Source organism: Thunnus albacares, chromosome 2 (assembly GCF_914725855.1).
Source record: "Thunnus albacares chromosome 2, fThuAlb1.1, whole genome shotgun sequence".
Lineage (NCBI taxonomy): Eukaryota > Metazoa > Chordata > Actinopteri > Scombriformes > Scombridae > Thunnus > Thunnus albacares.
In genome coordinates this window covers 23,070,235-23,085,782 of record NC_058107.1, presented here as the reverse complement: position 1 = coordinate 23,085,782, position 15,548 = coordinate 23,070,235, and the positions used below count along the sequence as shown (strand labels likewise).

General features: G+C 41.7%; 1 protein-coding gene across 4 annotated transcripts in view; it reads right to left on the bottom strand.

The window, feature by feature from the left end:
• Positions 1–916: 916 nt before the first annotated feature.
• The window catches only part of ccser1 (coiled-coil serine-rich protein 1), a 122,294-nt gene continuing 107,662 nt past the window's right edge, over positions 917–15,548 (bottom strand). For 2 of the 4 annotated variants that reach the window (XM_044373861.1, XM_044373869.1), the window contains exon 11: positions 917–6,510. In XM_044373861.1, coding sequence (XP_044229796.1) covers positions 5,662–6,510 — 849 coding nt within the window. In that variant the 3' untranslated portion in view covers positions 917–5,661. The remainder of the gene's footprint in view (positions 6,511–15,548) is intronic. The other 2 variants (XM_044373876.1, XM_044373884.1) reach the window with 2 other exon arrangements.

Here is a 15,548-nt window from a genome sequence, read left to right as displayed (position 1 = left end):
ATAACATCACTAACTCTAATTGAGTGAGTCCAGAAATGAGAAGCATGCACAGGTCCTCCCTAAGGGGTAAACCGTCAAACTCTACACCTCACACACACACGTATACACACTCATTGTAATGTAATTGGTTTTCTAAACACTTCCATACCTTATGGTTACTGCCAAATGAAAACTCACTCAAATAGGTTGGAGGCTAATGTCAAATGAGGTAAAATGACTTACTTACTTACTCTGTCTGCAGCCGCTGCTGTGTGCAACCTTTTACAGTCCACTCAAATGTTGCAGCGGGGGAAGTTTTTCTCAGTCTTTTAGAATGATGGACCCTAAGATTCTTTCTTCATTGCTTTGTTGTATGATCCACTTTCTTGCTTTGATTTTATTCATTCTTTTCTTTAGAGATTTGCACAGTGAAATCTATCCAGTCTGAGAGATGGAGCCTCGGTCCCAGAGATTCACCGCTTTATTACAGCGCTCATATTGTAGTGGCAGAATCCATCTTTCATTCTCGCTGCTTCAGTACAATCCGAGGCACTCTAATATAAACACACCTCATTTTATAATCAAAGGCCTGCCTAACATTGGTGTAGGATGAGGTCAATAATGAAAAGGACAATCTCAATGGTTTAATTAATTTAATTGTATTAAATATTAACAATAATAACAATAAGGAGACAGTGGACAAAAATCTTTTGATAAAACATTTCTCATGTGAACAAACGAGTGTGAGAGTGACAAAAAATATCTTGGTCACAATTTGAAAAGAAATATTTTGGGTAAACACACACTTGAGTTATGTAAGCTCGTCAAACAGAGACAAGGTCAATATTCGCTCAGGAGAAGCATGTCAAGTGAAAAAATTACATTATAAAGAAGGATTCTCTGGGTTTTTTTATCATGTGTAGTTAGTTTACCTCAACAAACTTTCGGGCAAACTCTGGTCAAAAGCTCCAACTGTAGTATGTGTCAACCCAAAAAGTTTCATATACCCAAACCCACAATTCACCCTGAACTGAAAAAAGCAGCTTAAATAGATTATAATCAATCATACACTTTTCAGACACAGTTAGGAAAACAAAGTTTTGTCTTTCAAAGTAATCTCAAACCATTAGGTAGCAGAAATAGTGCAAAGGCTTCATTACAGAGAAGAAAACGCCAATCTCTGCAGTCAACTGGCCTTTATGTGTAAAATTGACCATGGGGCATTAATTAATTAACATAGAAATGATCACATTTGTCAGATTTATTTTCTGATGTGTAAATATAGCCTGAAATGCTTTGGTAGTAGCTACGACCTCCACTACATTTAACATGATGTCTATGAAACCAAGCATTTGATTTTTTTTTTGTTTTGTTTTAATCTTTTGTTAGCCAACAAATAACATGTTAGTCAGTGTCATTTACATGAGCACAGATTGTTTGTGTTCAAGAATTTAACATCAACAGTTTTATTAATTTATGTACAATTATACAGCTCGATTTCATGATTACAGCAATTCAAAAACAAAAAAAAAAACATAATTACAGTTAGCACATTAAAAAGCTAAGACAGTATATTATTTGATTTATCAATAATAATATACATCATGATTATCATTATGGTGAGTCCCTTCATGATTATTATCATGACTTCTATCATTACTTGTTAGTGCCAATACGTTTTTAGGAAACTGGTTCTATGGCAATAAATATAAATAAGGCATAAAGCAATAAATAACTTCCCAACAAATAAAATTTAGTGTCTAAAATGCACGACAAGCTGCTAGGTAGTGAAGAAAAAATCATTATCAGTTCATTCTTACAAAATGACAGGAAAAAATGTCTTTGTAAGACCTCAGTGCCACATGTGAACTGCCAGCTCAGATGTGACTTTTTCTTTTAATGATATGTGACGTAACCAGCAGCCGACCTTTGTGTGGTCCAATAGACCTTTTTCACAGCAGACATTTGGACTTGTCAAAGCAGAACAAACAGGTGTAATAAATAACATGGCTCCATGACATTAAATGTTCCAGTAAGCCATGTCAGTGAATGGAATGAAGCTATCACTAAACCTGCAGTGCGGAACTTTTACATATAAATGAACATCCGTTACATTCAAGCCCTTGCCAAACGAGTTCACACAATGCTGATTAAGCCTATCATCGCCAGATAAATCTCTCTGTATTTCACAGTATACCAGAGTTTTTAATCTGGTGTTGTGTTTGACATTCCCACGCTGGCCGGATGAATGCATGCAGTGCATGCTCTATGGGCAGAGCATGCACACTACAGACTTCTGCCGGCCGAGCAGCTAACATCCAGTTAGCCCTCTGCTAACTTAAATAGGAATATAATAATTTAATTGTGCAGCTCTTCTAGACTTTCCACATGTTATTGGACCAAATGGATCAAATTCTGATAGTGAAACGAGTAATTTTGCAGGGGTTGTGTGACGCTCAAAACTATTTATCCAATGTTTTACAGCCACAACAGTAGCAACAGAGTAGGCTACGAAAGAGCCTTTGACGTAAGCACGTGTACAGTGTTTTTGTAATTACTCTCACTGCCAGAAAGGGGGAGACAAAAGTCCCGCACTCCAGCTTTAAAGTTATTTACTCCACCTGCGCCTTTACAGCTGAGACAAATCAAACGTCTGCCGTGAAAAGGGTCTATTTGAACACAGCTGTCCATGGTGAACATGGTGTCAACATGGTGAAAAAATAAAATCTGTGGGCAGTGCAAACACAGCCAAATACTCCCTTATGACATTATACATTAGGATGCATACTTTGACGAGGGATGTAAAAAGCATTTCTTTAGGTCAGCCAACGACAAAGCATTGTTACCCTCCACCGGTAAACAAACTGAGCAGGGAATGTTTTGATCACATTATAGCTGCAGCTCTCAGACCGGGACTTCAGGAGTCACATTACTGCTGGCCCTCTATCCAACCAGGTAGTTAATTGCATTCACCAGGTGTAAAATTACTCCCCGATTAGACAGCTAGAATGAAAATCGGCAGCGCTGCAGGTCCCAATGCCCAGGACTGAGAGCCAGTGCAACAGAGTCTGTTATAGATACACTATATGACAATACAAGCTCTTGGTAAGTAGGCAAAGTGGGGGAGAGAGATGGAGGGAAGGAGAGACCTGGGAAATGATAGAAGGGGAAGGAAGATAACAGACTGACAAAGAGGAGAGGAAGAAAGGGAGCTACTGAGTTTGCATGCAGCAGAGAGAGGTGCTAGGGGAAATAGGGAGGGAAGTGTATAGAAAGAGAGATAAGGGGAATAAGGAGAGTGTATGAACTGCAAAGGAGAAAATATAGTAGATAAAAAAAAAATAAGGACGGCGAGAAAAGGGACGAGAGAAGAAATGGGGATGCTAAGAGAGAAAATGGCCTGTGAGTGAAGCGGACCAAAGGGGGAATAGTAGCTTCTACCGGTGGGAGCAGGTCTGTCTTCCATCAGGTTTCTTTTCACCTCTGCCAAGTCATCGCCTCATGAGGTGTGCATACACACACACACACACAATTTATACTATTTCCCTACAGCCCGCTGCCGTTTAGAGACAGACAAGGTCAACAACTTCTCCAAAATCTGACATTTCCTGCAGATTCCGGGAGCTGTGAACTTGTGGTCCGTTCTCAGCAGCGGCGCAGGCTCCCCCCCGCCCCTCCCGGTTGACATTATAAGATTTGTTTACCCCCAAGCCTACGGGAAAGAAAAGGTTGTTCGACAGTCTAGTCAGTTCAGCAAAGCAAATGTATTCAACAGCGGCAGATTGAATAGGGTGTAGCATAGTCCGGTTGTGCGCAGATAGAAAAAAAGTGGGTTTTCTCACTTATTAAATTGTGACACGTTCTGTCCCCAAAGTGTGAATAATGTTGTACGACTCAGCAGGTCATGGCAGTTACAGTATATGTAAATTTTGCTCAAAAGGTATGTGTCCTACTGTCCAAAACAACATAAATGCTAGCCTTATTATACCAAATACTATCTCATGAGGTCCGTTTTTTTTTTTTTAAAAGGTAACCAACACATCTGGGATCAGGAAGATAAAAAGGCTAACATAGAAGGACTGGGTATCAGTGGAAAACTGATGCTTTTACAAATGTGATCGTTCATAAAATCTTGTTTTTCAGCTTCTTCCTTTTTATTATTTGATAAAGTAAACAATTTTTTGTGCAATATTTGTTCTGTTATAAACAGTCAGACTACACTCAATCGATTCCCTCAGTAAAATTGCCATAGAAAAAGGCCATTATTTGAAACATTTTACTTTTTGAATCTTAAAAATGGATATCGACACCGACATTTAGCAAAGCACCAGTAGGAATACCCAGCCCTAAAAATGATCTGAAGGGCTTCATTCCAAACCCTGATATATTACTTTCCATTCTGGACAAAATTACTTAATGCGAGTTGTGCCAAATGTAAAAACTGTTCTGTCTCAGTCTCATTGCCTGAAGTCTTTTGTGACCTACGGGTTTAGTTCTACTTAAGTGCAATTTTGTCATTACAGGTGCGAAATTGTTCATAGGACAGATATCTTATGTTGGAATGAAACTCTTCATCTCTGCATTTGTACTGTACTATTATAACATTGCAGATAGACATTGATTCTTGTACATAATGTGGGTAATATTGCAACATTGTATTTCTACAAAAACAGTGGGCCAGTAGTGGGCCGAGAATACGTCTAATGCCTTATTCGTATGAGCAGAAGGACTGACATTTAACTTTCAAACGGGCTCAGGTTCTAGCGTGTTTGATTCCCTTCTTGAAACACTGAGGTGAGAGTTGATACTGAAACATTATTAAAAGACTTAAAAGTCACCCCAATCCCATTTTTGTTGCAGTACAAAATGCTCACCTGTATTTTCCTTACAGTTTTAAAAGCATGCAGTAAAAGGATCATGGGTGTGGATGTTCATCTTAATTTGGACTTGTAAGAGGACATCAAGGAATGCGGAATGAATCTGGTGTTGATTTTGGCAATGTGAGAATACATCCTTGCAAGCACAAATGATGGTCAGTCCCATAGTTCCTTAAGCAGCAAATGGTTTCCACTGGTAAAAATCATTAAATAAACTGATAAAAAATAAATCTTTTCCAGTGCACACACGCAATTTCATCTCTTTGTTCATGTTTAACGCCCCATTATTTGTGCAGATTGTGAAGAAGAGATATCGCAGATGATGTCTCTGTGTGACTGTGTGTATTTACGTGTGTGTGTGTGTGTGTGTGTGTGTGATACAATACGAATAAGTGCATGGATGTGAGGTTGTGAGTCTGTGTGCACTTTGTGTGTCTGTGGGCGTAAGCACATCTAAACTGTCAGTATGACACAACGTGGGAGTTCTGATAGACGGGTGAGTGCCTTTTTTCATACTCACAGCCTGATACATGTGTGTGTGTGTGTGTGTGTGTGCACTCACATTTGCGTGTGAGTTTAAGTGAGAAAATCTATGAACAAAATGTCAGCAAAGGGTTGGTCTGAATTGCAAAAAGAGACAAGTGTGATTGTATGCGCGTGGTTGATGATGCGGAGGAAATCGGGGCGCAGTAACACGATCAACTTGTACCGAAGGAGTAGCAGCTTTTCTATAAAGTCACACGTTTTGTTACTTCAGTCAGTGATATGGCTGCTCATCATCGGGATGCTCTAACTGTTTGTGCCCTCAACTGTCTCTCTGCGTCAGAGCTTGCAGTTCGGCAGTATGTAGGGAATGTTGGAGGAAGACATTTTTACGACTGTAACTATGCAGAGACAGAGGGCCTCGAGGTGGTTGTCCTAAACGACCTGTAAACGTGGAGGATGAGGAGGAGGAAGAGGAGGCAGAGGAAGGAGTAGGAGGAGGCGGGGGGGAGGCTCGGTCTGACGATGAAAAGCTCGGAGAGGGGCTCCCTCTGCTTGCAACACTGTGGAGGCTTGAGGAGGCACTGGCCCCGACCGCCCGGGGGATATGGCTGGGGGGGTGATGCTCTCCTCCTCCTCCTCCTCCTCCTCCTCCTCCTCCTCCTACTCCTCTCCTCACCCCACCTGATAGACTCACTCCTCCTCCTCCTCCTGGAGTTAAAGACTCAGACGAGGAGGACACCCCCTCCGGCTGTCTGGAGGACAGGGATGGAATTGCAGTGTGATTAGCGGGCGCTGAAGCGGAGCCTGGGCATTGATTTGTACTCGGGCCCGGGTGGGAAACTTGAAGCTGGGCTGGAGCAGTCGGTGAGGCTTGAGCTGTCACTGCAGAGGTGGCTGAGAACAGGTTGGAGGAGACGGGAGCCAGATTTGGAGCAGGGTTACGGGCTGAGGACTGTGCCAAGACTCCCTGGCAGTAGCGCTCCTCCCTGGCAGTGTGCCTGTCAGAAGCGAGAGGCCGGTTGTGCAGAGGTGGATAGTGGTGGGGGGGTTGCTGGTTAGAGAGGTCCCCTCCGAGTGCTGCCCCCACTCCCCGCATTACCCTTCGGTCCCTTGGAGGCAGGTTGATGCTGCTGCTGCCTAGTCCTGACCACCGGCCTGGATGGTTGGTCTGAAACAAAGGAAGAGAAAAAAAGACAGATGTTAAAGAGACTATCATTAACTCTGCCTTCTGTCAGTGAGTGTGTGATGTGTATCGGGTGTTTTTCAAGAATAATGCACTGGACATATCTCTGGAGAACAGGAGCGAGAGTGAGAGAGGAAGACACAGACAGGCGGAAACAGAGAGACAGACAGCGTGAGAGAGAGGTCTGTTGTGTGTTTGGTATAGATTGTTAATTGGGTGACATTTGGAGAACGATCTCTCTGGGCTCCTGCAGCTTGTTCTAATTGTTTCTAAACCAACCGGAACCCCGCTCAGTAAAGAACAGACATGCATGCAGAGAGAGACACACACACACACACACACACACACACACACACACACACACACACACACACACACACACACACACACACACACACACACACATACACACACACATTAACAGTGAAATAGGACAATGTAACATGTGCATGTATGGAGATATGCGCCCAAGGTATGCACAAATCCCCATGCACAAAGCAATGGGATCTTGCTCTCTCTGTCTTACACACACACACACACACACACGCACGCACACACACACACACACACACACACACACACACACACTCACACACAATGGGGAAGATGGCACTAAAGCTAGATGGCAGAAACGGGAGCCACCTGTTCTCTTTCACACTCCGCTGCACCCCCTTATGCAACCTATCTCATCACTGCCCCCCTTCTCTCTTTCTTTTTTCTTCTCCCTCTTTCTCCAATTCTCTCTCTCTCTCACACACACACACACAGAACCAAAATCACATAAAAACCAAGTATGTGATGTTCACTAAAGTAACATGATCTAACCCAACGCCGAACCTCATGGGAGAGAAAGCTGAGTTGACAATTGCTAACACATCGGCGGTGTGTGGTTTCCTGTGTGAAGTGTGTATACGTATGAGCATGTATCTGTGTTAATGTATATGTGCGCTTATGTGTGTGCGACACGTGTGTTAATACGTATGTTTGTGTGCACGTCCATGTATTTATCTATACGCCGGTGTGCTTTTGCGTTTATGAATGGAATCATGTTTCTACACGTTTGTGCACACAAATTGATATAACAAGTAATATAATTACCACATCAAGGCTGTCAACAGATATTTGATGTGAGTGAAAGAAATGTAATTAACCAGAACATGTCTAACTGAATAAGTACAGTACACTGTAACAGTGGCAATGCTACTTGAATGAGCTTACACTGTCAACCTGAGATCAAATTAAAGAGGGGAGGAGAGAATGTGTATGAAATATGATGCTTATTGGACAGATAAATGTTAGCTATGGTGTATAATTGGCCAAAGTGTCACAAGCAACCCGACTAAACTTATATTATGTCAGTTTCTTTCTTTCTTTTAAAATAAATTTTAAAACTTAATATAAGATTATCTTAGACGTGTTTGCAGTGTAAAGGGAAACACAAACTCCGTGGAATATGACGTGCACCAAGCCCCCACACCAGCATTGTTTTGACTCATGTCGACACATCAACACATACCACTTTTCCCAGCATATGCACATTTCCCAGTGTTGACTTGTGTCAACACTCCAGAAGAGAACAACTTTTATCTCATTAGCTCCCTAAATCGGCACATCTCGACTCCTGTAGTTTGACTTTGTTTTTTGTGTTTTATGATGCACATTGAGCTTCATACATATGTACGATAGCTGGTGCCGTAATGGTGATTTAGCTTAGTACTTTTTATTATACTGGATTTTGAAGGACAAATGGAGGTATCAGCTTTAATTTAAGTACATGGTGGGTCAACAGATAAAAAATTAAAACCCTTTTTGTACGTGATATACACCTTTAATTAGTTATTGGACAGACATATTATATTCAATGAAGTAGTGCTTTTCGTGCAGAAAAAGGATGTACTAATTATACTATGTGGTTGGAAAATTCTGTCAGTGCAATGGCTTGTGAAAGTTTCTAGCCCCTGAACACCACCAGACTTTTAATATCTTACTGTGAGGTGCTATTTCTAGCTTTTTTTTTGCATTTCAAAGTATGAAAGGATTCTTTGAGGATTTAGCTGTGACTGTGCTTGGCTCTAATTTAGTCTGAGCCAGTATGGAGTATATAGGGTGGTGTAAATATGATGACTAAACAAGGTCCTGAGAAAAGTAAAGAAGAACAAGTCAACAGGGTCAACGATGCTTTGAACCTCTCTGTTCTTGATACTGACCTTTATGACAAGGAAATGCAAAGATTTTCTTTCTCTACTTACTTTAATGATGAAGTAAAAATAATTCACAACCATGCTCTCCATTTCTTTGCAGCAGAAAGAGAAAGTTATTATATGTAATATACATCTAGCCTGGTTGTGTTTTTTGGAATTGGACAACAAGAAGACTGTTACATTTGTTAATGTAATCTTAATCTGTCCATGCTGTATGTCTCTGATGCTCCACATGCAGTATGCAGAAACATGGACGGTTCCTTACGTACTCATTTGATATGGCTTTTAAGAAGACTGAATAGACCAAACAATCTGCACTTTAAAAGCTCGGTCTCTTTGTCCTTTCATGTCCAACTGTTAAAAAAAACAACAAAAACCCCACCACAGTACTCTGCCAAAACATCAAACAGTGTGTCGTTGTCTATACAGCTTACTTAAAGAGCTCAGGGAGTGTGTCTCTGCTTTCTAATGGGCTCTAATGGGTGGATAAACACTACAAGACTTCTTGCAGATTTCGTGATCTAATTAAGAGGAGTGAAAATTTCCATTCCAGCCAAATTTTCTACATAGGGGCGCTGTGAAAAAAACATGAGGGAATTGCCACAGTGTTGAATATCCATGGTGGTGCAGGTTTATGTGGGACGGTTTAATTAGGGCTAAATCGTTAATCTTAAAGAAAAAAATCTGTGGGGTTTTTCAACCCTCAGACATTTGAGAAAACAACAGAAGGTAAGGCGAGAACAGTGAGATACAAATTGGCTGAAAACTTTGAAAGAAACAATTACCAGACACAGTACAAAGAGTTGCTTGTGGAGACATATGCTCTGTATCAAAAGGGACATTTCTGATCCAAATTAGGAAGAAAACGCTTGATAAATTAAATACAATAAATCAAATGCAACTGAAAACTGGTGTCTGTGTGAGTACATCAGAAGGACAGACAGAGAGAAAGAAAAAGGTCAACCACCATGAAAAGGGGGAATAAACAATAGAGCAAAAGAGGTGAAAAGACGAGGGGAAAGGATGAGAGACTGGTGAGAAGGTGATTAAAAAGAGATAAAGAAAAATGAGAGCAACAGAAGAATAGACAGGAAGGCAAAGAGAGACAGAGAGCAGGACTGATTTACAAACTCAGGTGTCCTTTCTCAAGTACACGCTCTGCGGCAAGCAAGCTGCCCCTTCAGTGGTGACAATACAGCCTGGGTGTGTGCAAAAACTCTGGAGAGTTTCTTATACACACAGTCCTATAAATAAACACACACACACACACACACACACACACACACACACACACACACACACACACACGCGCACACGCATGCACGCACGCACACACACGCTTACACAGACCTAGGTAAATCAGAGTGATTTAAAGGGACCTTCTCTCCTGCAGCCTTAGTTTTTATTGGGCAGTGAAGAACACAGCAATGTGGTAATGGCCAAGTTTGCATAAAAGAGCTCTTTAACATCCCCATACAACGTGTGCTGCTGCCTGTCTGTAATTTTTATACTGAGAGAAAAGAGGGGGTGGGAGATTTATTTCATAACTTTTGTTCCCCTAAAACAAACTAAAACTATGTAATTATAGAAAACAAAACAGACTGTGGGTAGGTGTAACGCAGGCCCAATATCAGCTAACTGCTCACACACCATTGGCTCAGTATCACCTAATGAACCTAATTCTAATGAAGGCCGTGAGGCTGAAATGCGTTGGCCTCCAAAAAGTTTGGAACTCTTCACACTGAGATTAGAGAGGTAAAAGTTTGCAAATGTGAATTCTTTATATTCTGTGACACCCACATACTTCATGAACGAAGTAATCCTGTGGTTCTTTGAAAGTATGAAACACAGGGGTGTTCAGGACAGATACAATAACAGTGCAGTACACCCACACGGATGGTACCTAAATCCTATTTAGACTACAACCAAATACATTTTCCAACCGTGATGCGAGAGCCCAAGCCATCCCACCTCACCCTGTTTACCTTTATCTCAACAGTGTCATTCATATGTCTTTGCATAGTCATGCCCAGTGTGACAGAAAAATAGAGTTGACAATATGCTTGGGTTGTATCTATTATTTCACACCTTCATACCTTCCTGACATTTCAAGGGGGTATACAGGGGTATATGATGGTATTTGTGTAACAAAACAAAAAAAAAGTATAAAAGCTGAGCTGCTGGTGATATAAGTCATTGTAGCATGTATGACATTGTCTAGCCTACGATGCTATGTGTCTAATATGCAGTTAGCCTACTTAGACAAGTCTTGCTGGGTTTAAATAGTTATGGCCCACAGAGTAATGAATAGATAGGAAAGAAGTGCCCTTCTTCCATAGATTCTTGCTGGAGCACCTGATGACACTTCCTGCCATGGCAGATGCCGACACATCAGTGGGCTGAACGGAGATGATGTTTGGGTGGTGGTGGCAGACTGGCAGCTGAATAAAATCATATGGCTAATAAACTGCTTTTGTAGTTGGAAGTGGTCATCTCAAGATAAAGCTATGTGTGGCAATATTTTCATGATTCCACATAAGTGGCTCAACAGAGTGGTATGCAGTATTAGCACCATTTTTTCTTCTTTTTTAGTGAAAATCATGGAATGAGCATATCAACGTTGGTCTACAGCCGAGTCTCCTTAAACCTGGGATTTATGAATGAAGTCTGGCTGGATTCCCCTTTAGATTATATGATTGGTGGAAAACTACTTTACCTCACAGGTTAAATGGCAGCCTGCTTGGCCGTGCAGTGACCCAGGAGAGTTTAAACATATAACCGAGACAAAATGTTCATATTGGTGTGTTTTTAACTACTGAGCATCAGCACTGACCCCTGGTCAGCTCACCCCAAGCCCGGCTCTGTTATGAGGACTGGGTGCCAGGTTAGATTGTTAGCCTGGATGCTATCTGCGGGAGGCTCACGTGAGACTCTGAAGTCCCACCAGTGAGACTCGGCATGTGAGACGCATTGAAGTGTAAACAAGAAGGGCCTAGCCTCTTGAAAAAAATAAAAAAATATGAACATAGCGGTTATGGCAGTTTCTTGCACGGTATTGCAATATTGCGGTTATCGCAGCAGCCCTAATTCTATACCACTCGCAGTGGACATCTTTCTCAGCTTAGCTGCCTGTTGCACCAGTGCAGACTGACCTCTGGTGGTGAAGGTGTGCACTACAATACATCACCTCAAAACAGCCTGTCCTTATTAGTTTAATAGAAAGAGGTGCGTCTGTACTTTTGACGGTATTGAAATCATGTCTTCGGGATATCTAAATACCCTGGTATACCGTAAATCCTTGATAGCATCCAAGCCTAGTTGGCAAGGTGTAAAAACCCAGGACTCAAACTACAAATCTCATCTTATCTTTGGACTGGTGCATCATCAAACCCTACTGATACTGTGACGTTTTTTTGGGTCCTGATGCACATCTTAAGAGAAGAGGCAGAGGATTGTATGTAACAGTTAACTGAACAAGCCTAAAAGCAAAACAGTGCTAATATGCTAACTGTATGTACCATTGGAGTACTTTATTTCCTGAAACTGATTGAGAAGAGCGACAGAAGGAGGTGAAACAAGATGAAAAACACAATGTCAAAGTTAAAGAATCACATGAAGCCCCAGGACATTTCTGCTCTTGCCCACAAATATTCATTGGATATTCACAAGCATGGTGAACAGCTGAGTCTCCCACATCAACTAAAGACACTTTGCTGGATAAATTTGCTACAAACAATCAAACACAGGGCAAAACTAAGCCAGAGCCTGGTGTCTCAAGGCCATAGCACACCTTTACTTTGAACATGCTGGTTTACATCAATACACAGCCCCCTTAGGAAGAGAGTCTTTTGTACTGCCTGTAGCTGCATCCTTGCTTTCCCCTCCCTCTCTTCATCTATGGAGCTCTCTGGAGTTTGTTATTTGTTATTTGTTCCATCTTCGTCTCCCTTTTATTTCCTGGCTCTGTTCACCATTTCCCTATACAGCTCTGTGAATTTCCAACCAGTGTCTCACTCTTCGCCTCACCTGTCTTGTATTTTTATGTGAAATTGAACTTACACTATATAATACAAGGAGCACATTAAAATGCAGGAAAAGCTGTAGTAGTAAATCTGTAACAGATCAGGATAGGAGAACACAAACAAAGTAAGGACAGGTCAGGACAAAACAAGTAAACAACATTTTGGGTCAAAATTAATACTGTGAATTGCTAGACTGGACAGAAGTGCGGGAAAGGACACAAAAACAGGACTGAGACATAACAGAGTATTGCATATTCTTATGTTTCTTAGAGTTGTGGTCAGTTACTTTGTGTGGAGTTACAGTTAATTAGTGAAGGTTGTTAAAATGGAATTATAAAAGCTCTGAAGGGATTGCAAAAATGGGGTCTAGGTTAATTGTTGAAAGGGACCTGCAGTCTCTTAGTTGAGCTGTTTTTGTGTTCATTTAGCCAATATGTTTAGTTCTTACAATTCAGTATTTTATTTCCTTTTTGTGAATGCTAATGCTACCAGGATAATGTGAACGGTAGGAAGGTTGATCTCTGACAGTCTGTTCAAGACTTACACTGTACAGAAGATGTTGGCAAGCCCAGGAAACATGGAGTCAAACACTTAGACTGCTCTCTTTCCCTGTGTATCTCTTCTTTGTTTTCTCTCACTTTCTTTCCCCCCTCTTGACCTCCTCTTTTCATGCATCTCTCACCTTCTCCACCACTCTGCCCTTCCTTTTGTCCCTCCTCTCTTTCTTCGTTATGTAACTTGGTGCTTAAGAATGCCAGCAGCAGGCAGGGCTGAATAGACCCTGACAGCCGGAGGATTGATGGTACACTACTGCAGTCTGGAGACCACAGAGAGAGAGAGAGAGAGAGAGAGAGAGAGAGAGAGAAGCAGAGGGAAGGATGGACTTTTTTTATCAGCAGTTGGGGTGGGGTTGGGGCTGAGATGATGAAGAAAGATGGAAACAAGAGAGGAGCGAAGTTGAGCTTACGTCGCTCTAGCTGTCATTCCAGCCCACACTACAGCAAACTGCCAACCAGCTGGCTGGATGTCACATGTTGGACTTTTCTACTGGAGGCACACATTGAGAGGCAGGACACTAATGTGCTGCACTGCACAGCTAATCGGCTCACAATGCTACCAATCTTCAGTCCTGTCACTGTACTTCTGCAAAATTATCCACATTAGGCTGATGTTGAGTAACAGCAGCCAAACACAGTAACCTGCTGCAACCCACAAGTATCAAACAGGATTCAGTGTGTCTGTAACTCGATAAATATTTAAACTTACAATAACACAGACAGGACAACTTCATTGCATATCAATGTGGCCGAAGGCCTGAATATATTACAATGTCTGAGACTGCAGTCATCTCTTGCTTATTTCACTACAAAGAAAATCGGAACAGAAAACAAACTTATTTACAGAAACAGCCCTGAGGGAGGGGAGTCACAAACCTTATAAACATATACAGTGCATAAAAAATCACACACACACGTTTAAACATTTTGGAGTTACATGGGGGCTCTACATGAGCCTCTGTAGGTTAAGTACCTTGCTGAAAGGCACATTAACCACAGCTGCTAACTTGATGACTGTGAAATCTAACCACTAGGAAAAATGCACACGCACATACTTGCTAGTCTCCTGTCTGATCCAAAGTGTTCAGATGCACAGGACTTGACACACACAGTGTGGCCCCATTCTCTGCTAAGCACCTGGGGAGAGCAGGAGCGGTGTGGCAAGTACTGTATATTCATAATGCAAATGAGTCCACAATGTCCTCTGAGGACTTCTAGTGACTTTCTGAGCAGCCAGTCACCACTTTCATTTAAAATAACCGGAAACATTGATACCAACAGTATTGAGACACCACTTGAAGCGTTTTACTATGACTTGCATTTTTCTTTAAAATGGACCGGAAAACTTGAACTAGCCTTGAACTTGAACTATAGTCATGAGCTTAACTATTTTTTGCCAACTGAACTGTCAACAACAACAGAAATAGTTCTTGTTTCTAACCACCCAAAGGCTATTTAATCTCACAGACAGTTTAGAGGAACATTAGTCAGGAACTTGGGAGTTTTTAGCAAAATTTTAGATTTGTATATTATAAATGTAGCTGCTGTTGATGGTTATTGTGTGTATCCCGCCAACACACAAGTGCTTGATAGCTGATTATGTGTTGCCTAGCAACAGCAAGACGCCTCTCACTGATAGAACAAGTCAGTGGGATTGAGATCACACCTGCAGTGGAAAGGAGCATCACAGTCCAGCTTGGTTTTTAGGCATTCAGTGTGATCGCCACCAAAAACCGGAATTACTGAACTGGGGTCTGATCAGTGATTCTAAGTCACTACTTATGATTGTCAATGTTGAGAAATGTATAGCCCCGGGACTTCAAATTGCTCCCAGAGTGAAGAAGGCAGGCTGGAAAGTATTGAAGCCAGTGCCATGCTGTGGCCAGGAGGCCTGATGAGGTTTCTTGAGCAGCTCTGATGGGCATGGATGCTGAGAGTCTGGCATTGCTCATCAAACACCATCTCTAACAGGTCTGTGTGTGTGTGTAATCATGGTGAAACTCATTGACCACCAGCCTGTGCCAATATGCTTTGTGAGCATTGCCCAGAACTAGAAGCAAGAGGAGTGGGATGGCAAAAGGAAAGTGAGTGAAAGAATGAAGATGAGGGAAAGAAATGAGATGAAGGGAGGGGGAGAGAGAGGAGGCAGAGAGTGAGGTGAAATAAAGGAGAGGTGTGGAAGTAATGGAGGAAAATCAGGACAGAGATGTAAGAGGAGGAGAAGGTGATAACAGACAGAGAGA